Below are 23,650 nucleotides of genomic sequence, written 5' to 3' on the forward strand. Positions count from 1 at the left end.
TTCAATGTCAAAAAATTGACCTGTATGACTGGTTTTGTGGTCCAGGGTCACATTATATATAGGCCTAATAATAATGCATAATGACTATATATGCTGGGCCGTCCTTGAGGGGGTATATTTTAGTTTTAGTGTAATGCAAGTTGGTTTTGTAAAAAATCATCAGTTAAATGATCAAAGTAATCAAATTAACCAGAGTCTCTCTGTCTTAATCATTACAACTAATACAAAGGTAACATATGTTATCAATATGCTATTTTTGAAGCAGGCTACAGTCCGATGTTGCTTTTTTCCCAGAGGTCTCTGTAAAAGAATTGGGTGCCCTCAGCTGTCACTAGGGCAAGAGCCTGTGAATGCCCCACCTCACACATACCCTAAATATCTAAATGCACATGTCATTTGATCAGGAAGCAGAAAGTATGACAGATGCTACTGGGGAGGCTTGTGCAATTTCCTTTGAATAGTTTTGCTTTACATATATATGCAGTGTCTGTTTCTCAAGAAATCATCAACTACATTCAAATAAAATATGCGTGTTATTGCTTGAAATGCGTGGGCCAATACATCAATTTGAGATTGATTTAAAAGATTAGATGAGAAAGATTTCAGCATTCTTCATTCTGTTCATTAGATGCAACAGTCGGAATGTCCCATCCTGCTGTGGGTCTCATTTTCTACAGCTAGTGTGAACAAACAGGAGAGTGCATGTAGGAATGTCTGACACTTGACTGCAGCTTGTGAGTCGCCCCACGTCAAAATGATTTGTGACACTGTTTTTCTGCTCCGAAAGCAGCTCTGAAGTGTATAGCCCAATGGAAAATTTGAAGTGAAGAGACTCTAATGTACACCCTTAAAGGCCAGTAAAAATTTGAACAAATTGGATTAAAAGAACAGCTTTGCAGTGAAACCATTTACTGTATCGTACTGTTTTCTGCCTTACAAAGGGCACTAACACTGAAACTGGGAAAAATGGCTAACAATATAAATTGATTCATTTGATATCAACATTCACTCCATTTTGTTGTTCAGCATTGAGCCATAGTCTAAGATTTTGATTTTAGTCAAAACTCAATTTAGACAAAATGTAGACATTTACAAGGCCAATTAAAGGTGACATGCAAATGAAAGATAATAATTTATTCCCTATTGTGACGTATATCTGAGTGAAATAGTGAACAAGAATAAATGTATATAGGGCGGGGCTTGATTTTGTCTATAAAGAATTGATTGATTGTTGGATCATTGGAGTTGTCAGTTGGACATTGACAGGTTGTCCCAATCTTGCCAGTAAGCACGTCATCAGAGAAGAGCTCTTGTGGTTGCAAGTTGTTTATTAAGTTATTTTGATAAAAAAAAATATATACTGTATATATTTAAATGTGCACAGACAAATCGTTTATAATAAGATAAATACTGCAATATTCCATAAAAACGTAACAATTGTCAATTTTGATTTCATGGTGACATTAAGTGAAAAATACTTTTTAAAACCTTTTGCAGTAGGCTATTTTATTATGTTTTTTTCCCACCCCCAAGACAATGTTGTTTCCAAAGGTTTGTTAACCTCCACAGACATCAAACAGAAGTATATATTGACACATTCAAGCCTGCATGGGTGTGGGCTGTCGTCATTCACTTCAAACATTCACTGATGAAACTGATGAGCCTGAACAACTGAAACAGCTTACTGGCGTTTCATTGGCTGAGGGCAGAACTGTCAATCATGCCTACAGCACCTGCGAGAGCTGTGGCCATTTAATGAGCGCTGCGTGACGACTGCGCGTGAACTCAGAAAACCCTTCTGGATATCCGTTCGTCTTCAGCAGCCCGGTAAGTGTGTTCTCTGCTATTTTACTTCTTCTTGCGGATTCACAGACAACATAGCGCGAAAGACAATTTAATGATGCCATATTATGCCTAGGGTTTGTCTAAAGTTTTGCAGAATTAATTAATTTATAAATTAATCGAGGGTCTCGTACCGTCTAAATGCCATTAAGGCGGAAGAATTCTCCCGTCACTTCTACGAATCTACGAAAAGTGGGTGACATTTAGTTTGGAAAAAGTTAATATAAGGTGAAAGTTTACACCTTCCACAAGTCATTAAAAAGTTATAGTTAGCAATTAAAAAATTCTGACATATGGAAACTTTTTTTTGATTTTCAATCCGTTTATTATTATTTCTACACAAATGAACACACCTGCATGCTCACAAAAAGCATGTTTTTTCATTATTAATGATTTATTTTTTTGGGCTTTTAAGTATTATTTTATAAAGTTTAAGATGTTCTTTATCTTTATTATTCAAATACAATAACTGCATAGTTCCTGGATGTTTGTCCAGTAAGGATATTGAGCAGATGCCACAACAGGAGATTTACATCTTAACTGACTTGTGATCAGATTAGAGGAGATTAGAGAGAAACTTCCTCTCTTCTAAAACTGACAGGGGAACTGACCATGTGCGGGAGTGGCCTGCAAAGAGTATCATATTCATGTGATTGTCTCTGCCAATCAGCTAGTTCAGTTTGCTTTGGATCTGTGCTGAAATGTTCCTATATGCCATAAAGCTGTCAGCTAGCCTGTAACCCAAACTGTTTATATAAGGAACTTTCATTGTCACTCTTAATGCATATAGTTTTCATAAATAGGCAAATGCAAATGTAGCCTATCTGGTTATCTTTGCATTTATTTGGGGTTTTACACCATCAAAAACATTCAGATAAGGCATGAAGGTGTTTATTACTAGCCTAATTTATTGCTCATGTTATCCATTCTTTACATCAGCTTCACAAGTGTTTTATCACTTTTGTCCGTTTCAGAACAATTGGTGGGTTTTTGTGGCAGGGAGACGAACAGAGACCTAGTGCTGGTGTCCCACAACCTCAGACTCATTAGGCAATGTACCCCTGGGTGGCCTTGCTATTTTTAGATGTGCCTTAGTCTAGTGAAATTCTGGAGCATAAGGGGCTCAATAGGGGTCTGTAGATGGATGTACAGATAGATAGATAACTTGATAGGTTGTAATGGGAATTGTAGTTGTATGCTAAAAGCTTTTATGGTTCAGGGCCTGTGGCACTCTAAAAAATGCTTGGTTGTTTCAACCCATGTTTGGGTAAAATATAGACAAACTCAATTGTTGGGTTTAAAAATGTCATTTTAAATTTTAAAACAACAGTTTGGTTTGTCCATATTTGATCCAAACATGGGTTGAAACAACCAAGCATTTTTCTTTAGAGTTTAAAGTATTCAAAAATTGTAGAAAAGTTTAAGATGAAATAAAATTTATTTCAAACAAAATGTACTACTTTAAACTTTTTTGATATTAAGTAAATCAGATAAAGATTAAATTCTATCTTTCCTGGAAACATATTATCTTTGAACAATAATTGTATTTACACCATTTAGTTTAAAACTAATTCAATTAAACAGAGCTGGTAACTAATCTAAAACTAAGCAAATAAAAAAAAAATCTATAGGCATAAACTACTGTTTAATTTTACTTCATTGTTGAGTGGAAAGAAATTAATTTAGCAAGAATTAAGCATTAAGTTAATTAAAAAGTGACGGCAAATGCATTTACATTAACCTTTTTTAACTTTTGAACTTTCTATTCATCAAAGAATACTGAAGAAAAAAAATGTATCACTGTTTCCACAAAAATTTAAGCAGCACAAATGTTTTCTAAGTTGATAATAAGAAGAAATGTTTCTTGAGCACCAAATCAGCATATCAGAATGATTTCTGAAGGATCATGTGACACTAGACTGAAGAAAACTTGTAATATTTCACAATATTACTGTTTTTACTGTATTTTGATCAATTAAATGCAAATAAAACATTAATATATAATAGTGACCTTAAACTTTTGAATGGTAGTGTATATATTGAGTAATGTTTTTATTGTGCGTTAATATTGATTGCATACATAAAGCGGTTTCTCTTGCGAGCTTTTAGAATATGCCACTGAAATTAACATTGAACTGTGAGCAGTGAGAGGCCTTATATCTAAAGCAGATGAGCAGGGTTGTGTTGAGTCAGCGCTGGATACTGTCTATGTATGAAGCAAGGACAGAGACATGAAGTCTGGCCTGAGTCGGTCTCACATATCCTGGGAAAAGAAAGAGCAGCCTGGAGACCCACTGCTGTCACTATAACATGACAGTGTTACATTTTCAAATACTTGTGCTGGTCAAAAACTTGTAACTGAAGTATATTTAGCACAGAAACAACTGACAGGGTATAGAAGATGATGTAAATTGAAATGATATAGAAAGTGATGGTCACCTGCAGTGTTTTCTGTTCTTTTCCACTGCTAAATCTACAGCGTCACAGCAAAAGAAAACGTATTTTACCTTATATCAGTTAAAAGTATGGCAAAATAAAGCAAAGACAGCATGTCTTTCAGTTCCGTTGTCTTTGTGGCCGCATGCAAAAACACAAACATGCAGGACAACCATTATAGATTTACGAGGTCAAAATGTCAGCATAACTTTCATAACTGTGGATTACACATGCTAATAAAACATAATCTTTTTATACATAAGCATACCTTTGCAATATTTCATACGTGATGTGGGAATCACTGCAGGTCACATCTGGCCAGTTGTAAGAGATATTTAACTGAATGAAGCATGAAGCTACTTCAAGGGGCAAGTTCTAGCCTAAGGCCTTACTTGGGTGTCTATTAAACTGGACAATATCTTCTAGGGCTCACCCACTCATACACAGGCAACCAAATCCTGTCAGGCAGATAATTTATGGTGCATCGTAGAGACTGTTTTACCACTGCTGCTATTCATGGAACCACAGTGATCTTTAGAAAGCAGGAAGCAAGTGGTGATGAATGGACATTAATGTATCAAAATATCAGTGTCACCGTATGGAGTTTGACCTATGGCCAACACCCTTTTGAGGCCCCACTAGTGGATGATGATTTATAGTGTCATATAAAGGTAAATTATTACTATTATTATATTATTATTTTTTCAGAGGCAGGATGGAGGAAGCAGAACTCTTAAAGGAGCGACTTCAAGCTATTACGGTAACCTTGTCTACTTGTTTCAAAGCTCTCTGAAATACTTGATTGTGATTGTTTAAATGCTGAAATCTGTGCTAAAATATTTTTTAATGATGATTGCTAAACAGTATCAGTGTTACTTTAGTGTTATTCTTTCTTTTTTCTTTTTTTTTTTGCATTATACACTTATAGTATTATTAATATTTTGAATTAACAATTTTTTATAGGCTATTTTCAGTTTATTTTAATTTGTTTTAGAAAGTGTTACATGTTTTTTTATTCATATTTAGCTTTATATATATATTCATATTCAGCTTTATATATTTATTTCCGTTTTAGTAATTTTAGTAGTTCAACTTGATAAGACATTTATTTCAGCTTTATTATTTTTCAACAATGAACTGTATAGTTGACATCAGGCAACCGCTTTCCTATCACATAGATGTGCTACTGTTGTTCCATGTCTCTTTTTGGACACGTGTCCATTTGTCCATAGAATAAGAAAAAAATCCAAGAGGAAATTGCCCACAAACGGCTTGAGATTGACAGAGAGAAACTGAAGCTTCAGCATGTTAAGGTACCTTCTTGATGTTAGAAGTAGTGTCATTTTCATCAACATTTTTCTGAATTTTATGTTTTGAATTATAAGGTTCTGGGGCCGTATTCACAAAGCATTTTATCTTACCACTAGGAGTACTCCTAAATCGCACTAAAAGATTTTAGCTAGGAGTTTTCTCTTAAAAGTTATTCACAACGCCTTTCAGACCTACTCTTAGTAAAGAAAAATGACAACTCCTAAACTAAGAGTGAGTCTTCGTTGCTATGGATGACGTCATTACTCATGCACGAGCTTGACTGAAGTGACCACCTTGATTGGCTGATGATTGTAACGCGGGAATGATTCCAAACACCTCCCCTATGATGATGAGTGACAGGTGACAGGTCTGAGAATGCGTGCGCTACACAAGTAGTGCGAAGGACGGAAGATGATGAATAACTGAATAAATAGCCTAAATGAATAAAGAGTAAGGCAAAACAAATAGCCTAGTAGCCTAATGAAACATATGGATTGATGCAATATCTTTGCAACATTATTGAATTAATCTGTCACTATATGCCTCTGCCTACGTTTGCAAAGAGAAGAACATTTTAATTTGATTCACAATGAAACGTTACAATTAGTTTACATGCAATGAGTAGCCTAGTTTTGGTTGTTGTTGGTGGCGTTATTGCATCCCTAGTTATGCCTACAATTCAAAATTGTTCCCTCGCGATTGGAAGCTCCTGTAGCCGCCGCATACGCATTTCTAAACATCGCAACGTGAAATGCCACAAAAAGTGGTTTGTGAATAGGTCTTAGTGAGTTAGGAGTCCTCTCGACTTCTTTTAAGCTGTCCCAGGCTTAGGTGCTACTTTTAGGGCTAAAATGCTTTGTGAATTACTCTTAATCAAAAAAAAATAGGAGTCCTAAAGTTACGAGTGACACGCCCATTTTTTTTAGGAGTTGCTCCTAAGTTCGCCAGTTAGGAGCTACTTTTAGCCTTAAAATTCTTTGTGAATACGGCCCCTGGAATTTAAAGTATCTCTCTATTTGTCTTTATAGAAAAGGTCCATGAGAGATCTGTGGCTCATGGATGGGATGAACAGCAGTAATGCACAGGAAACACAAAAAGCTCTTGAAGATGCCCAACAAACGAAACACCTCAAGAGTAATATATTTCGGTAAGACAAATTATTGCGTTGTGCCTTATCGTATTTTTAATTTCAATGGTTTCATTACTGTAGTTTTATTTATACCATATTCACCACAAGAGTGGCTGTTGATCCAAACACCATTTTGCTATTTAAGATTTTTCCATAAAGAATGTCAGCTAGTTTGTTGAGATTATCATAGCATATCTAGCATTCTGGCATCTTCTGAATACAGTTAAAACATTTTCAATCTTTACTTAAGGGTCTTTTGTATTTAGCTTCAGGGGTTGGCCTGATGTTTCTCAGCTAATGTTTTTTTGCCCTGTGGTGCCCTAATAAAATCTTTTAGAGTGAAGTATGAGGCAAGCAGTGTGCAATGCTTTGTAACCGCATTGCATTGTAGTAGCAATGAAGTCAGAGAAGGATGCTTAAAAAAGCTTTTCCCATGTCCTTGAGAAGCTGCTACATGCAGGTCACACCCTGGTACAAATATTGCTGTTGGTTTCATTCTTTGCGGGTGTGTTAAATGATTCAGGCCGATGGTGATTCTGACTGAACCTCTGTCATATGAGAGGATAAAATTCTAATGTCTGTTATTAAATATTTGTTTATAATGCTTTCATACCCTCTTAACAACTCAATGTGTCTTTAACCCATTGGATCTAGCATGTCTATGCAGCAAAAAGTATAAACAGAGTGACAGGCTCAGTAACAGAGGCGTGTGTGTGTGTGTGTGTGTGTGTGTGTGTGTGCGCGCGTGTGCGTGCGTGCGACGAGAACGCTAAAGGACGGAAGCTTTAGAAAGCAATTATTTTTACATATTCTCTGTAGGATAGAGAAAGAGATTGAAGCGTTGGAGAGAGAGGAAATGAACATCTCAACAAATGAGGGGCTGATTCTAAAGAGGCTAAAAGCCATTGAAAAATCTCCAGAGGACATCATTAAGGTACAGTACTTTTGTTATGGTTCATTTAAAACAATCAGAAACTCTGATTGTCTGTCTTTTGCTTGAACTATATTAAAAAGAAAAAAATATAGGCTTTATACATCTGAAAATTGAAGACACTTTATTTTAGAAAATTATTCTGTTTGTATTTTCACAGGCAGTGAATGCAGATTTCATATCAGGTAAATACTGTAAAATTACATTACAATCACAATATTTATGGACCATAAAACTGTTGTTTTGAATTCTGGATTATTTATGAATATTGTAACTTTTTTTGCAGACCCGGTCTATATACATTCAACAATTCCAAATATGCAAAAGCCCAGCACACCTCTATTAAATCAGAGGAAGAAACAAGACCTGGAAACTGAAGCAAAAAATGATCAAGCCAAACCTGGTAAACTGAAAGAAGACTTCAAAAGTCTTCAATATATTTTTATAATGTAGAACTAGCAAAACAAATCTTTTAAAACAGGGTTTCCCAAACTGGGTTTCACAAATCCCTGGGGAATAGCAGGGAGTTTGTGAGTTGATTAATTATTTCAAGCTAATTAATTAAATCATAATTTTGAATAAAAGTTTAAATAGAAACAGTCAAAATGAAACATTTACTAAACCAAGATAAAAAAAAATTGTTTACCTGCTTGTCATGTGACCATTAACTAAAAGCAGAGAACTGTGAACATTATTACAAACAAAATTACTGTGTTTTAATTTTTGAAATATTCACTTAAAATCTCAGGGTGTACTTCAAGTTAATATTTTGGTTCAAATGGGTTCTGCTGACAAAAAGGGTTGGGAATCCATGTTGTAAAATGTTCATAGCTGAAGTGTGTCATTTCTGTGCCACCAAATGGGAAAAAACGATATGATAGTTTTCAAACAGGTTTTGTTTAAAACAAAAAGGTCAAACAAAGTTGATCATAGACACTATTGGTGCCAATGGTTCTACGATCTATTTAGGCTTAAGATGCTTTTGAGAAACACAGCCCAGGTGTCATTGGTTGTTCAAACAGTTTGGTTGCCTCCAAAATCACACCATTGGTTGAGCGCTACAGCCACAGTCTTTAAACTTTCATGGATATGGACACACAAATGTCTTACTTTCTTTTATCCAAGTTTAATACGCAAAGATAGTGGTTAATATTTTAACATCTTAAAACAATCTTTAAAAATCATATATATTACACACATTCCATTTGTCTCTTACAGCTTTGTTTGCCATGGAAATTAATGTTCAGAAGGACTTGCGCACAGGTGAAAGCCAAGTGCTGTCCACCTCTGCCATTTCTCCCCAAGAGCTCCAGCAGAGAGGCATCAAAGTCTACGACGATGGCCGGAAGTCAGTCTACGCCTTACGCACGGACGGTGACCAGCCTGGTGCGAACGGAGTGGATGAACTCAGTCCCGTTGAGGTTGAGGAGCTGCTGAGACAGGCCTCTGAGAAAAAGAAGAGGTCCAATCAGGTTCAAATGGACCCTTCTTATCCTTACAACATCTCCCATGAACCACAATCAGACCCCAACAACATGGAGAGCCACAAACCCAACGGACACCAAGATCCCTACAGCATCGACTTATCTGCATGGCCCGAGCTTGTGTACAATGATGGTGTTCGCTATCCGGAGGACGCGGGTCATAGACTTCCACTCCTTCCAATGCCTGATTATAATGACAGACCAGACGAATACTATCAAAACGGCAATGGGAATAACTACAGCCATGAGTTATATAGAGGGGAAAGACACGCGCATGGACAATATTACAACCGAAGAGAGAGCAACCGGGGAACGCAGCATTTGGATTGTGACATCAGAAACCACAGCCTGTGCTCGGCCTACTCTGAGGACTCCAAAGTCAGCGTCCTGAATGCCATGCCTTCGGACGAGCCCGTCACCATGATCTTCATGGGCTACCAGAATGCCGAAGATGACAGCCAGAGCTATGAGGGCTCAGTTCGGGCAGAGCTGGTAATCGTTGGAGACGGTGAAGATGACGCAAGCAAGAGCTTCCACCCTCATCAGAGCTCCAACGTCAACAATGCCTTTTCCTACTCTGCCAGATGGAAAGGCAAAAGAGAGGGCATAGAAGACCCGTCAACTACAGGTACCCGTAAGATTAAAAAAGTCAAAGAGAGACACAAGCACTGCTGTGTGCTGATGTAGTTGCACTAACACTCTATCAGCTCTTCTATTATGCAGCTTCTCACCAGACTGGCTTTCCTCACTCTGCATGCTGGACACTGCTGTGGTTTTCAGTTGTTCAGTGTCTTAAACTGTCCTTCATGTTGTCATTTGCTTATGTTGTCTAACAGTGTTTGTAAAAACACCTTGTCGTTTATGTGTAGCTTTAAAGCAGGGGTCTTCAACTGCAGGGGGTCCAACAATTATCATTTTTATTAAATGAAATTTTATAACAAAGAAATTGATAATAAGTTAACTAAAAACAAATCTAAGGTAATCTAAATACACTACAGTTTAAAAGTTTTGGATCAGTAAGAGTAAAATCAAAATAAAAAATACAGTAAAACCAGTAATATTTTGTATGTTTTTTTCTATTCAAAATAACTTTCTATTTTAATACATTTTAAAATGTAATTTATTCCTCTAATGGCAAAGCTGAATTTTCAGCATCAGCTCTCGTTCCCTCTCAAGGAACTGGGGTTATATTCATAACCTAGACACTCCCTTTCGAGGGAACTCAACGCTGTGTCATAACGTTGACGCTATGGGAACGTTAATACCCACTTCGCCATGCTGAACAAGCACCTGCTTCACTAAGCTGTGAAGATATGCACAATCATAGTGAGCCAGTGTCAATAACTCAAGGGACTTGACATGACATGCAATGCCCTTAATACCTAGAAGAGCTAGCAGCCCAGCTTGTGACATTCCCGAAGGTCAATGTTCTAACTAACCAGGTAAATTCCATAACAGCCCAACGATGGATGAGATACAGAATTGCTATTGCAACTCTAAACATCCTCAACCCGTTACTACCTCTTAAGCACTAGGAACACCATTAGCGAAGGGAGCATGTGAGGCAACTCCTCAGCAGGCTGATCTCCAGACTTAAAGTACTGGAGAGGGTGACAGATTCAATCTACTTCTGCTCTGTCAAGGAGCCTGCTTCAACCTTCACTACGCCTTTTGAAGAAGGGCATTATTAACAGCAACTCATACCCAGGGGAGCATACAATGATGATTGGGGAGGGCCAAGCTCTATACCCTTAGCCTCATTGGATAATAAATGCCTATTCCCACAGCTTTACTGAGGAGGACAGAAAGTGAGCTGCCACAGCGCAATGCCACCTTTATCCTCCTCACAAACCTTTAGGAAACATGTTACATAGTTCCACTATGACCACCCTATTACCATGTCCAGACTGGAGGGGCGACAGATGAGGAGTCCGGGTATTTGCCCAGTCTTCCTAATCTGTACAAGCCGCTTCCATCATTATCACTTCCAGGTCCAAACTGGAGGGGCAACAGATGAGATGAGGCAGCGGGACGCCCATGATGGTGTTGCCCAGTCTACCTAACCTGTACCAGCACTAAATACAGCACTAGATGGATCTCTGAGGAGCGGAGGCTTCAGCATGACAACCCTCTTGAGCGAGAGGAGACCTGTCTATGCTCTACCCTAAAGATAGCTTACCAAGAAGGCTCACAGGGAGCCCTCCACACCTGATATCACTGTCTAGACAGAGACCCTCTAGAACGAGAGGAGGCCTGTCTATGCTCTACCCTAAATACACACTGGGGAGACAACAACTGGTGATCTAAATAGGAAAGCATAAAAAAGGGAAACTCCCGTCAAACTCATTCACCAGTTTATATCCACGGTCCCCGTGATCAGAACCACCGCGGTGCCTCTGCAAACGCAGGGTCTAAAACGTGATGTGCAGATGCTCGATTCTGATCCCTCAAGAACAGGATCAAGCGAGAGCAGAGCTTCCCCACCATGACTCATTGCAGTGCCTGCATACAGCTCCCCCAAGAGCTGATAGCACTAACTCTGCTCTAAAGCTTACATTGACAGGCAATATCTTCACACACACACACACACACACACACACACACACACACACACACACACACACTTAAACAAGCAGATCCTGAAGTCAAAGAGCTGATGACGTCTAAGGCAGGCAATTTTTTATACTCACGGGCGCTCCATGTGATGTCATAGGGCTGCAATCTGCCAATCAATTGCTGTGTTTGCACACCTGCTTCAGACACCGGTCATTCCTGGGGCGTTCGCATAGCATCAACTAGGGCTGCACAATTAATCGCAATTTCCATGTAATTGCACTTAAACTGATTTGGCTTATTGCGATTTTGAAATCGCAAAAGCTGCGATTATTTTTATTTTTTTATGCGCAGCTTGTCATTGATGTACAGCTCTGTAAACGCTGATACCTGAAAGCACTGAGTTTGAGTCACTTATAACGTGCATTTGAAAAAGCAACATGCGTCAAACATCTTTCCAAACATGAGAAGCATTTATGAACCTCTTGTCTAACAAAAGACAACATTTAATAAAATGCTTTTACTCCAAGCTCACTTCATGACAACAGGTGAGCATCCCTCTGTGAGATGATGTGGCTTCTTATACAGAATAAGGCAGTTGTGTTTATTAGTCATGTTTAATCAATCTTCTGTTCATTCAGCTGCAGATAGTATGATGCCCGATAAGGATTTCCTGGAATAATGTGCGTTATCACTTCTCCAGTGGGGAATATTTGGCGTGTCTGCGTGAGAGCGCCCTCTGGTGTTCAGATGAAGTAGCATTTACTACCGATCAGCTGTGCTGCACTGACAAGCTGTGCATAAAATAATTGCAGCCTTTGTCAAATCGCATGCGGTTTCATTGCGATTAATTGCGCAGCCCTAGCATCAACGTTATGACACAGTGTCTCATTCCCTGGAAAGGGAACAGTTGTGCTGCTTAACAATTTTGTGGAAACTGTGATACACTTTCTTCTCTAATGAATAGAAAGTGCTAAAGAACAGCATTTATTTGAAATAGATTTTTTTTGTACGAAAAAAAACAAGTCTTTACTGTCGCTTTTGATCAAGTAGATGCATATTTGCTGAATAAAATCATTCATTTAAAAAAAAAAAAAAAAACAGAATATCTTTGACACCAAACTTTTGAACGGAAGTCATTGTACCTCCCATATTAAGATGTACATTTCATTTACGTTTTAATTTCACCTAATACACTTAATATGTGATTCTGATCATTTTAATGAATTCGCAATTGTAAATGCATTCATAAGGGCCTATATAGTATACATGTTGTTAATGGTCAAGCTTAAAATACCTCAATTAAATTTTATGCAAAATGTGTCCACCAAGGGCTCCTTGAAAAAAAAGACCCCTGATTTAGAGCTTTACCTCCCTCTAATGGTGAAAGGGCAGAAATCCACTTCTCTTTCAAAACAATACGTGAAATATGCAATAACTCTCCTTTGTTTTCACCTGCCAAACTTTCTATGCTATATTTCTTTTTTCATATTTTGCTTATAATTTCCTCCCTGTGCTTTTGCCACTTGCAATAATAAGCATGAGAGCATGCCATCTGCTGTGACATGAACAGTCTTGCTTTCATGGATTGTGTTTCTTTTCTGTCATGCATCCTTTATTTTGCTTTGACATTGAGTGTATGAGAGTGTGAAAAGTGTGAGAGATTAATCTTTGTAATAAAACTGATTGAATGAGTCTTGTTTTTTTGTTTTTGTTTTTGTCTTTTTAATATCCCAATGTTCTTTTTAACAAGATAGTTCACACAAAATGCTAATTAATAGGTTTTTATTATTATTTAAATGTTATTATATTATTTATTAATATTTTGAATTAGATTTTTTTTATATTTTAAGTTTTAATTTTTAGTAATTCTGTTATGTGTGTTTGTCTTTAGTTTTTATATTTAGCTTCAATTTATTTTTGAAGATAATGTTTTACTAATTTTAGTACTTCAACAGACTTATTTTGTTTGTTTGTCAAAACAACTTTTCATTTAATATTAATATTTTATTTTATTTCAGCTTTAACAAAAACAATTTTTAATAGTTTTAGTTTAAGTAAACAATAGCAGCTTTGTAATTAATCCATAGTTGTATTTTCATGGAACACAAAAGGAGCTTGACAGCCGCTGTCATTATTATTACTATACATTTTGAAAGTCACAAGTAAATGACAGAATATTCATTTATGAGTGATCTATTCCTTTAATGCTGAAAAACAAACTGATTACGACAGCATCCACCTACACAAATGTTGCATGAAAAGATAAGTGACTCACAACTTTTGAGGCTACACTAACTTAAAGCCATTATGGGAATATTTTGCTGCTAGACTCAATATAAATGATGTCATTTAACAGTATGCTTTATCAAAAAATAAATAAAAAAATAGGGGACACTCCCACACATGGCCCCCTCTCTGTCATCTCTTCATTGTAGAATACGCAATCCAGCCCTGTCAGTCTTCTTCAGAAACACGCACACTCGGAGCACTCCAGTGGTGGGCAGATAATTTGCTGTGCATGTCTTCCAACCTTAAGAGGCTTTTAAGAAGGCTGGCTGGTGTGCTTGAAACACTCTTATATAATCAATCTTGGGGATTATATAAATGGGGATAAATTGTTTCATGAGGACAAATGTCTTTATAGCTTGAGTTATTAAGATTACCCTTTTACTTAAACTGCCCTTGCACAAAAGATGAGTCAGTGAGGAGGTGGAGCACTGCTGATGGGTCTCAGAGGGAAGCTACTGGTGTGCATCAGCTGTCCATTAACTTCTATTTGGTTGGGAGGATTGAACTGAGCAGCTAAATCAATGTCTTTTCTCTCATGCTCCCAACAGCATTACAGATCCAGATGGAGAAACTGGGTCAAACCGCATAGTGCCCGACACGCAAATTTTGTGGAAATCACACTCTGCGAACTCTTGAGAATCTTGTACGATTGTCCGAAGTGGCCAGCAAGACAAGAAACGTAGATCAACATCTCGGCGGAGTCTTCTGAAAGTGAAAGGAGGATGTAATATTAACATTTTCAGGAAAAATATTCTATAACTAAACCGCTTAACATTTTGTGCCTCTGTCAGTTTCTTTTATTCATAATGGTGCTTCAAAGAAATACAACACACACAGATATCTGCTGTAAATGACACTGACTGTTTGAAACGTCCAAAAAGGAAGATATTGTTGTCATATGATATGTCACAGTCTGAGGCTTCCTTTCAGATGTGTTCTCCTTGTTGAGAAAACCCCAGAATGACAGTCAAACCTCATGATGTGCGTGTGTATGTGGCTGACAGCTGTTTGGGACAGCTTTATTATCTGTGCTAATGAATGAATCTTTCTGCTGTGTTTTTGTGGGGATCTTTTTTTTTTCATTAGATGTCCATGTTACCTTTATCAAAACAACTAAAAAAATTAAAGGCATAGCTCACTCAAAAATACAGTTTTTCAACCTCATTTTATAAAACTTCTGATATTCTAAGCTGATCATTTCTTTTCTTTTTTAAAGATATCTTTCAATGTTAATTAAATATTTGACATTTCTGATATTTTTGTCATAGAGTGAAAGTGAATGTGGACCAGGGATACTCTATCCGTTCTCATTATGGAAAAGAGCAGCTTGGGCAATCTGCTAAATATCTAAATATTTTGTGTTTCACAGAGTCATACAGGGTTATTGTAATAACATGAGGGTGAGTAAATGATGATAGATGAACTGTCCCTTTTATGAAATAGCCTATCTGACAAATATTTTTGATGCATAAACACCATATAATGTTGTTTTTGGTCCCCCTGTAGTTTTGCAAAAGTGATGGTAGAGTGAAAAAAATAAATAATAAAATACTAAATCAGATTAAAGCTGATCCTTTAATACACTGAGCCTATTTAATTCTGTTCACCGGCAAAACTGTCTGATAACAGTCGTCTGGTGTGAGCTTTTTTTCCCTGAGCATTGAGGATTGTGTGCAAATATATATTTTAGGTATATTCTCCTTTCTCTGTATGTGTCTGTGTGTGTTTGAGCTTGTCATGTCTGTCAGTGGAGTTACTGTGCTGCCATTGGTTGATTCCCACGCATTCAATCACAGCTGTGGCTTCTGTCAAACACATTCATACACACTAACACACACATACATGCACTCAAAGGAAGAAACGAGACCTTCACTGTTAAACCAGCCGACCTCAAAGCTCCATGACAGTAAGTATTCAAATTTCAAACTTTTGTATTGATATGGAATATACATTACTGTAGTGTAAGACATCGGTCTGGATGGGGAGAGTCATTGTGCACCTGCGTCTGGTGAGAAACATTTTTATGTGTCTTCAGCAGAGTTTAAAAAAGGCTCAGATGTACACTTTGGAGTTTTGGCAAATTTGTGCATTGTAGTGGGAAGGTCTTAAGTAGAAAAGACGGAGGAGAGAGAGAGATGATGCCTTTTTGGTGTTACATTTGCAATTTGCTGGAGTGCATTCATGCTGCTTTGTGTGGGTTGGTAGCAAAAACAGAAAAGATGGGGGAAAACATGCACAGACTGAGCTACTAACACAGGCAGCAAACAGACAGAATATCCTCGAACAAACTTACTTTTGTTATTTTTACTATGATGCTCTGCAAGCAGATTTGAATTGCTTATTCTGAAAAAAAAAAAAAAAAAAGCTTTGCCTCATTCCCTTCCACATCCAAAGGTAATCTCGGTTTATCTACAAGATGCATTCTACGAGATGCAATCAGATCACCCAAAATGGGTGTTGTAAATATGGTCTAAAAACCATGATTAGTTTTCAAAAAATTAAATGCATTGTCAAAATAGTATGCCAATTTCATGATAAAGTCATTGGAATTGTTGTTTTACAAAAAGACATTTGGATATAAAGTTAGAGAGTGTGGAATTACACAATGAATAGAGTTTGCATCACACATGACATTATTACAATAGAACAGATGTGGCAGTTGAGTAATACTGAATTCTGGGTTAGTCCTGGAAAAACATAATGATACATGAGGATTGGTTTGGCTTAGAGTCTAAGTGGAGGATGAGAGGATGAGTTTTATAGATAATAAATATAGAATATCAACATTTGTGAGACTTAGTCAGTCCAAACAGGTTTGAGGTTAACTGATCTAAATTTGTGTCTCTGGAAACTATTATGAAACCAAGTTTTTTTGTGTCTATTTGTTAATGAGAAATTAGTGGACACATCATTGTTTTTTAGATTTGTATGAGTAAAAGTTATAGTTTTTATTTTGGAGTATAAAATATAAAATTAGACCCTTGGGGTATGATGATCCCCCTCCCCCAGAATTGGTGCCAAGTTGTTACTAGTGTTATTATTTTTAAATTGACTAATTAATGGTGTTTTTATTAAGTATTTCCAAAAATTAGATGTACATATCAGACATCTTTGCTTAAAACCTATAGGTTAGTTGAGTGAAATCATTAAATATGCATTCATAGTGTTGCTATTATGACATATCTTCAATTAAAATATTAAATATAAAATGCCTGTATATGTCGCAGTTTGCACAGGAACAAACCAGGAGTAAATCAAAACATGCAAACACTTGAACACAATCAATACCGGCCAGGGAACTAACTCAAACTGAGGACTTAAATACACAAAGGAAACTAGATGAGGTGCATGACAAATCAAATCAATAACTATGACAACTAATAAGGAGCAGGAGCATGGGAAATTAGGTCAAACTAAACAAGCAACATAATAGAATATAATCATTACATATACAAGTCATAGAATAATTTTACCTTTCAGATAAATCTCTTTTACTTGGATTCTGCTGTGTCATGGTTATTCAACCAAATTGTCAGAATAAAATGTTAAATACAATAGGTGATTTAGTATTTACATTAATGACACTTTACAAAACAATATATAAATATTAATAAGAATTATACAAAAAGTTATTTATACATTCTGCAAAAGTGTATCCTGGGGCTTCTTACCCCAGGTATAGGGGAGGGGATCAACTTACCTCATTAGGGGCCATCTTTTTTAATATTTTACTTTTTGTGCTATAACAACTAAATAAGCAAATGTTTCTATTTATTTCCAATAATAACATTGACTGATGCATCATCATCATCTTGCACATGCTAAACTTATCTAAATATGTTACAGTTTAAAAGTAAATCCACATTGTTGTTGGGGGAAGGGTAATATATAAAAGAATATTCTTTTATATATGGGTCCCCATCCTACCCATATATAAAAGAAGAGTCCAAGAGTGACCTTGCATAGAATATGGACTGCATGTTCAAAAATCGCGTGGGCACAACCAAGCGTTCAATAGTTGGTTGAGAAAGTGTGGGCGCCAGAGGGACAGAGCGGCTCCGTTTCAGTGCAACCAGAGCTGCGGGGCTCGTGCATTCAGTTGCTGTCGTTTCTGTCAATATCTTTATCTGCTCTATTTCACATTTGACAATTGCTGACGGATCGATAGGTCTGAACAGGAATTTGTCGCGAGCTATATTTTCCCTCATCGAGTTCAACCATATGAATTACTCGCGACGCGTCGCCATTTGGTTACTCGCGTTATCAGTGCAAATTATTCAGGCATGTGCGTATTGCGGTAGATTGGAGATGATATCCGTTTGGCTCCTCTTTTTAAAGCTGCTGGTAGGTATCAAAATACTGAAGCTTTGTGCATCTGTTGCATCCGTATGCTTTGGTGAACATCTGCATGCGCAAGGCACGACGAGCGAGTGATGCAGGAATTCTGTGTGCTGCATTTGTACTGTCGTGCTTGTAAGAGTGTCCAGTGTATTTAAAAAGAGTTACGATTATGCTGTCTATATCCGAAATCTCTATGACTGATCGGTATAAATTCCTTATCTGCTTGTAGTGTCAACACTGCAGTGATAGAGTAGCTAGAATATACCCATTTACCAAAGAGAAGTTTGACTTAAAGGGATAAATCACCTTCACCACAAAAAGCAAATCCATATATGTTCTGTGGAAAACAAAATGAGATCAGTCACCATTCACTTCCATTGGATGGAAACAAGATGCAATGAAAGTAAATGGTGACAGAGGGTGTTAGTCCCTAACACATCTTAATGTTGGGGGGATCTTTCCCTTTAATGCAATAGTCACACTTATTGGATAATTAATAACTGATGACATAATTTTGCTATCTGCAGAATTCCACCTCTGGCAAAGTGGATGCGATGTTCAGACATCAGAAATCTATTTTCCAAAACAGACAGGGGTTAATGGTGGTCACAGCACCAGCAGGCATGCATAAAATAACATCATATCCGCTCGATATGAGCAATAGATTTGTTTCTCTGTCTCTCTTACTGGATAAACTCAGGCTGATAGCTCTAATAAACCAACTGCATCATGGCACTTTGATAAGGTTGTCTCTGACTAGTGAGATGCGTATACATGGCTCTTACTGTATAATAAACAAGACAGCCTCCTCAGATGGAGCATGTTGCCAGGCAACCACTACTTTTCGGGGGGGAAAAACACAGAACGGACCCTCTGAAGTCATATCTTGCAAATAAATTATGACTATGACAGTATTAAATAAAATGGCATTTTGATCATCCACATAATGTAAGCTCCTCTCAGTTTATGTTTCATGAGTGTGAGCACTGAACCAGCACAAAATAGGGGAATGATAAACTATTAAGTGATACATTTTAAGGAAATATGAATTATTGTAGATTGTAACTGAGTCCAGTCGTCCAATTAGCTTTTGGATTTATAGTACTTTCAAGAAAGTAGTGTACTTTGTCAGTAGTGTTAGCATTCTCTTTATTTAAGCTTAGAAGGTTTTGTGATCACAACTTGAATTAACTCATTGGCCAACCCGAGTTTATTTAAAATGACATACTTAAAATTAAAGCAGAAGTCACATATGTTCGTTGAGGCTACTAAAACATCCTTTAATGTAGATTTTCAGCCCACTTTGTAATTGCCTGCTTTGTTAGAAACCACTTCTCATGGATATTTGGTATATCAAAGAGGTCCACCCACTCCTCACAGCATGGATGCCAGAATAGCTTGATGAAACTAAAGTGCCACTGTGCAATTCTGCAGAAAACAGCACAAGGCTGGTTGTCTATGTTAATTGGATCTGAGACTTTTCAAGGACCAAGACTGAAAAAAAAATGTTAGCGTTTGTCATGTTTTGAGTCTTTCTAAGCTTGGTTCCTTTAATTCTAAACAGATCTGTTTCAATGTAACTTTCTTAGAGAGCCACAGCTGGTGTGGGAAGGTCATATGGAAGTGAACTAGATGAAGGCAAAAGCACCTCTGTAAATCAGCAACAAAAAGAGCAGAAATACCTCTCTGAAACAGTCACCATGGAGACCAGTCAGCTTTCAGAAATGGCTGATCTAACAGACTGTAAAATGGATCCTGGGTGTACAGAGGGCCAGACATGCCAATTCACTGAGGAGGTAAATGAATGTTTTGACACATATTTCTCAGAGTGCCTGGATACCAGAAAGAGCAACCCCCACGAAGACCTCGATGGGCAAGACGACAAAGGCATAACCAATGCAAGTGATAGCTCAGGTGAATCTGATGGGAGCAAAGAATCTCAAGATAGCGTTATGGTCAACAAACAAGAACAGCCGAATGGTAGAGAATCTTTGACCTCTGATTCTCATGAAGACCCTCACACGAATGACCAACCAGAAGAGGAAATGGAAACCAACAATTCTGATGATGCCCAGGAGGAGGAGCACAATGAACCCGAGGAGAGGGTGGAGGCAGAAGAAGAATCTGTGCTGGAGCAGCATATGAATGAGCTGGTGATTTCTGAAGTCCAGACTGAAACTAGCCCAGATATGGATCGAGATGACCTGAGTGACTGTCTGCTTGTGGAAATGGCCATCATTTCATCAGACAGTGATGCTGAGGAGCCATGGAGATCTTTAGATCCACCAGCTGTCAACAAAGAGGAGATTGAAGAGAACGGTGATCTCTTGGGTATGGATGAAGCAGAGGTAAACCCGGAAGACCAAGCAAGGCAGGAAGAAGTTGAAGTGATTGATAGCAATCCTGAACCTGAAGATGAAGCCCTAGCTCTGAACCTTAATGAAACTGAGATTCTAGAACAACCAGAGTGTCCCACCGAATGTGAGCTGCAAGATATTTCTTTGGACTCCTCTGTCCATTACTGCAGCTTAACAAAGATTGCAGAGGACGAAGATGATCTTGGGAAAACCTCAAAGCACAACCTGCAGCGCCTGTCTTGTTCAACTTCAGAGCTCGACAAGAAGTTGCCGCAGGACTTCTGCGTGGTTCAGGAAATAAAGAGCGAGAATGTCAGCACAGAGCATCTGGATTTCAGGGTGGCTCGCAAGCAATGGCAGAAGATGGAAGAGCAAACCAAGGGTCTGGTGCACCGGCCAGTGATGAAGCTGGGATCTTGCCAGGGTGGGCACAGCTTAATGTATACACCTGTCCGCAACATTGATCGCCCTAGAAGAGACCCTGACATTGAGAGTCTTGGTCTGGGGGAGAACCAGTACACTCAATTCAGCCCCTGTTCAGAGGATTCTGGTCTGGACGACACAAGCTACAGGTCACCTTACGATGAGCCAGAGACTCCAGTGGAGCGGGAGATCCGTGAAGCTCTCGAGCGAGAGGAGAATTTCAGACGAGAGAGGGCAATGGCAAAGATGTCTGCTGGTGACGCTACACAAGTTCAACCCAGGCCTAGTGTTCTTCACCACAGCAGATCAGAGCCTGGGGAGAAAGGACGGATGTTTGACACACCAGAGGACAGATGCAGGTCTCAGAGGTCCCCTAGTGCAAGAACTCCAACTTTGTCCGTCACTGCATCGTCTGGAAGAAATCCCACATACCATGAAATGACCGCCAGCAATGTCATTATACTCGAGCCGGATTTGTACCCCACAAGTCCACGGAATCGAGGGAATGGTGGGCTGCTCTCTCCAGGGACCAGCGGTTTCCATGAATGGCCAGACATGAACAACGTGATAATCCTGGAGACATCAAATCTCATAATTCGAAGTGCCTCCGAATTCTGCCTGAGCACTGCCTGTCAAGAGACACAAGAGAGCACGTTTCAGAACAATCCCTTCTTCAAACTGCGCTCTCACAGCACCCAGTCTCTGGTGGATCAGGAGATCAAGTTGGTGAAGCAAAGAGAAGAGGAGCTTAGGAGGCAGAGAGCACAACTATATGTAAAGGAGAGATATGACACAGTCCTCGTGTCCCCCAGCCAACTGCAGAATTTCACTTATGAGAGACCAGGTAGCACATTTTGCAACTAGTCAAGTATTTACTTAATGGTGTTATTACACAAAGATGTAGTTAAGCAAACGTCGTTCTTTTATTTGGACACTTTACAGGAGAGGTACCAGCAAAATCCAAGTCATCACCCTCATCTCCATCAAAGATGCGCAAAATGGATCGCTTCGCTTTGTCCTGCGACCACAAGGTACATTCAGTTTAGGCATGCTGATTCAAAGTTGCAGATTTTAAACTGTACATATTTTTCTGTTTGTCCTCTCATGAATCATATATAAGTGTTCTGAATTCCATTGCAAAGCAACTGTTTTTCATGTGTTACACATCTTTGACATCTCATTGATCTGTGCCCATTTCACCTTGAAACTGGAAACTGCATGCAGTTTTACAGGTGAAGTTTTCTCCTTTAGTTCCCTGAAGCTCCTTTCCCTCGAGTCAGACGAAAAAGTGCCCTGGCCCAGAGGTGGGAGGCAGGTATCTTTGCCAATCATCAGCAACAAGACTGAATGATTTACCTAAATGAAGCACCGACGCACAAATCAAGTTTCCATTACAGTATACGCATGTAGAAATAGATTCAAACAGTAAAACAGTCATTAGTACAAACCTGGAACTTAATAGGTGAGTAGAAATATTCAGAACTGATGTAATACCTTTTTTAATTGTTTGGATGCGAAAAGTATTTTCATTTTGAATTATATCCTGGGTACACTTTTATATTACTGCAGATGGAAAATTTATACAGTAATGCATTCCTAAATTGCACTATGTACAAAAATAACGCCAAACACTGAGAAATATATTATTCTGATTTCACATAACATACATTGTTTTAAAAAAAAATACTAATTTTGAGTCTTTACAATTTAGTTTCTTGTTTATAAGATATTTTGTCACTTTAGCCATACAGTGGAGAGCAGAAGTAAATAAAAAATACATTTATTATTGATTTAATCTGATTAAAAGTGCAATTTAAGACAAGAGTAACCGCTTCTTGGAATGTCTATTATAGAGTATATTATGGATGTAGCTTCCAGAGGTGTTACAGATAAGTAGCTGGCTTCTGTACCATTATTACATTGTGAGCCTTTTAAATATTTTATGCTTTGATTGCCTGCTTATAATGTCAACATTTATTCCTGTGTGAAAATAATAATTGAAAATATGTGTGAATTTCACTTCATAATATTCATGTTTGAAATGGCATCTTAATAGATATGCTTTTTCCTTGCAGGATGGTTTCAATGCAAAAATACTGTTCAAACCTTGCAATAAAATGAAATGACAACTGATAATGATTTGTTCTGCTGTATATATAATTGTAGGCCTTCATCCCAGTTTATGTCCTGAAAAGCTGCCATGTGATTCGTACAGTATGTTGGTTATACGTTCCCTATGGAGACGAGCATTGAGATACAGAAAGCTGAGTTTCCGAGCACAAACACAGCAAGGACAGCCACTCTAAACTTAGTATCCTGTGGAAGCAGAAAGAAGCGCATTTAGATGCTTAGATGAACATTATGTAAGGTTGTTTTTGAGCCTTATAATTTGACTGTCAGTCTTTGATGTGCCTATTGCAATACACACTGATTTATTGTATTATTTATTACGTTTTTTTTTTAAATCTCCACCTTTAAGTCTGAGTAAAATAAACTTACCCAGTTTACATTCCCTGAAAAGTCTGAGAAAACTGGAAGTTCATCTTCATTG

The 23,650-nt window shown here is 37.9% G+C and overlaps 2 protein-coding genes across 6 annotated transcripts; both read left to right on the forward strand.

Annotated features, from left to right (window-relative positions):
- Positions 1-1,746: 1,746 nt before the first annotated feature.
- On the forward strand, positions 1,747-15,508 carry palmda (palmdelphin a). 2 transcript variants are annotated; one of them, XR_013821786.1, is made up of 9 exons: positions 1,747-1,827; positions 4,987-5,038; positions 5,511-5,591; positions 6,618-6,736; positions 7,538-7,652; positions 7,810-7,834; positions 7,936-8,052; positions 8,868-12,286; positions 12,390-13,381. XR_013821786.1 is itself a non-coding variant. In XM_079876609.1 (9 exons), the coding sequence occupies exons 2-9, from the start codon at positions 4,994-4,996 to the stop codon at positions 14,565-14,567; spliced, it is 1,437 nt and encodes a 478-aa protein (XP_079732735.1). In that variant the 5' UTR covers positions 1,765-1,827; positions 4,987-4,993; the 3' UTR covers positions 14,568-15,508. The 2 variants fall into 2 exon arrangements, 1 of the variants encoding a protein (XP_079732735.1); XM_079876609.1 differs by lacking the exon at positions 12,390-13,381 and adding an exon at positions 14,527-15,508 and having other exon boundaries at positions 1,765-1,827; positions 8,868-9,761.
- Positions 15,509-15,583: 75 nt separating this feature from the next.
- LOC307161713 (uncharacterized protein) lies at positions 15,584-23,235 on the forward strand. Of its 4 annotated transcripts, none has more exons than XM_079876617.1 (4): positions 15,584-15,884; positions 19,909-21,943; positions 22,042-22,130; positions 22,324-23,235. In XM_079876617.1, the coding sequence occupies exons 1-4, from the start codon at positions 15,879-15,881 to the stop codon at positions 22,333-22,335; spliced, it is 2,142 nt and encodes a 713-aa protein (XP_079732743.1). In that variant the 5' UTR covers positions 15,584-15,878; the 3' UTR covers positions 22,336-23,235. The 4 variants fall into 4 exon arrangements, with proteins under 4 accessions (XP_079732743.1, XP_079732742.1, XP_079732741.1 ...); XM_079876616.1 differs by having other exon boundaries at positions 15,596-15,884; positions 22,351-23,235; XM_079876615.1 differs by lacking the exon at positions 15,584-15,884 and adding an exon at positions 18,005-18,322.
- Positions 23,236-23,650: the final 415 nt, after the last annotated feature.

The sequence above is a fragment of the Squalius cephalus genome (genome assembly GCF_949319135.1).
Source record: "Squalius cephalus genome assembly, chromosome: 7".
In the NCBI taxonomy this organism is placed as follows: domain Eukaryota; kingdom Metazoa; phylum Chordata; class Actinopteri; order Cypriniformes; family Leuciscidae; genus Squalius; species Squalius cephalus.

Coding starts and splice junctions, on each gene's coding strand:
- palmda (XM_079876609.1), top strand. CDS start 4,994: ATGGAGGAAGCAGAACTCTTAAAGGAGCGACTTCAAGCTATTACG. Junction 7,653..7,809: donor CTCCAGAGGACATCATTAAG/GTACAGTACTTT, acceptor GTATTTTCACAG/GCAGTGAATGCAGATTTCAT. Junction 7,835..7,935: donor GAATGCAGATTTCATATCAG/GTAAATACTGTA, acceptor CTTTTTTTGCAG/ACCCGGTCTATATACATTCA.
- LOC307161713 (XM_079876614.1), top strand. CDS start 18,200: ATGAATTACTCGCGACGCGTCGCCATTTGGTTACTCGCGTTATCAGTG. Junction 18,323..19,908: donor TCCTCTTTTTAAAGCTGCTG/GTAGGTATCAAA, acceptor TAACTTTCTTAG/AGAGCCACAGCTGGTGTGGG. Junction 21,944..22,041: donor TTTCACTTATGAGAGACCAG/GTAGCACATTTT, acceptor GACACTTTACAG/GAGAGGTACCAGCAAAATCC.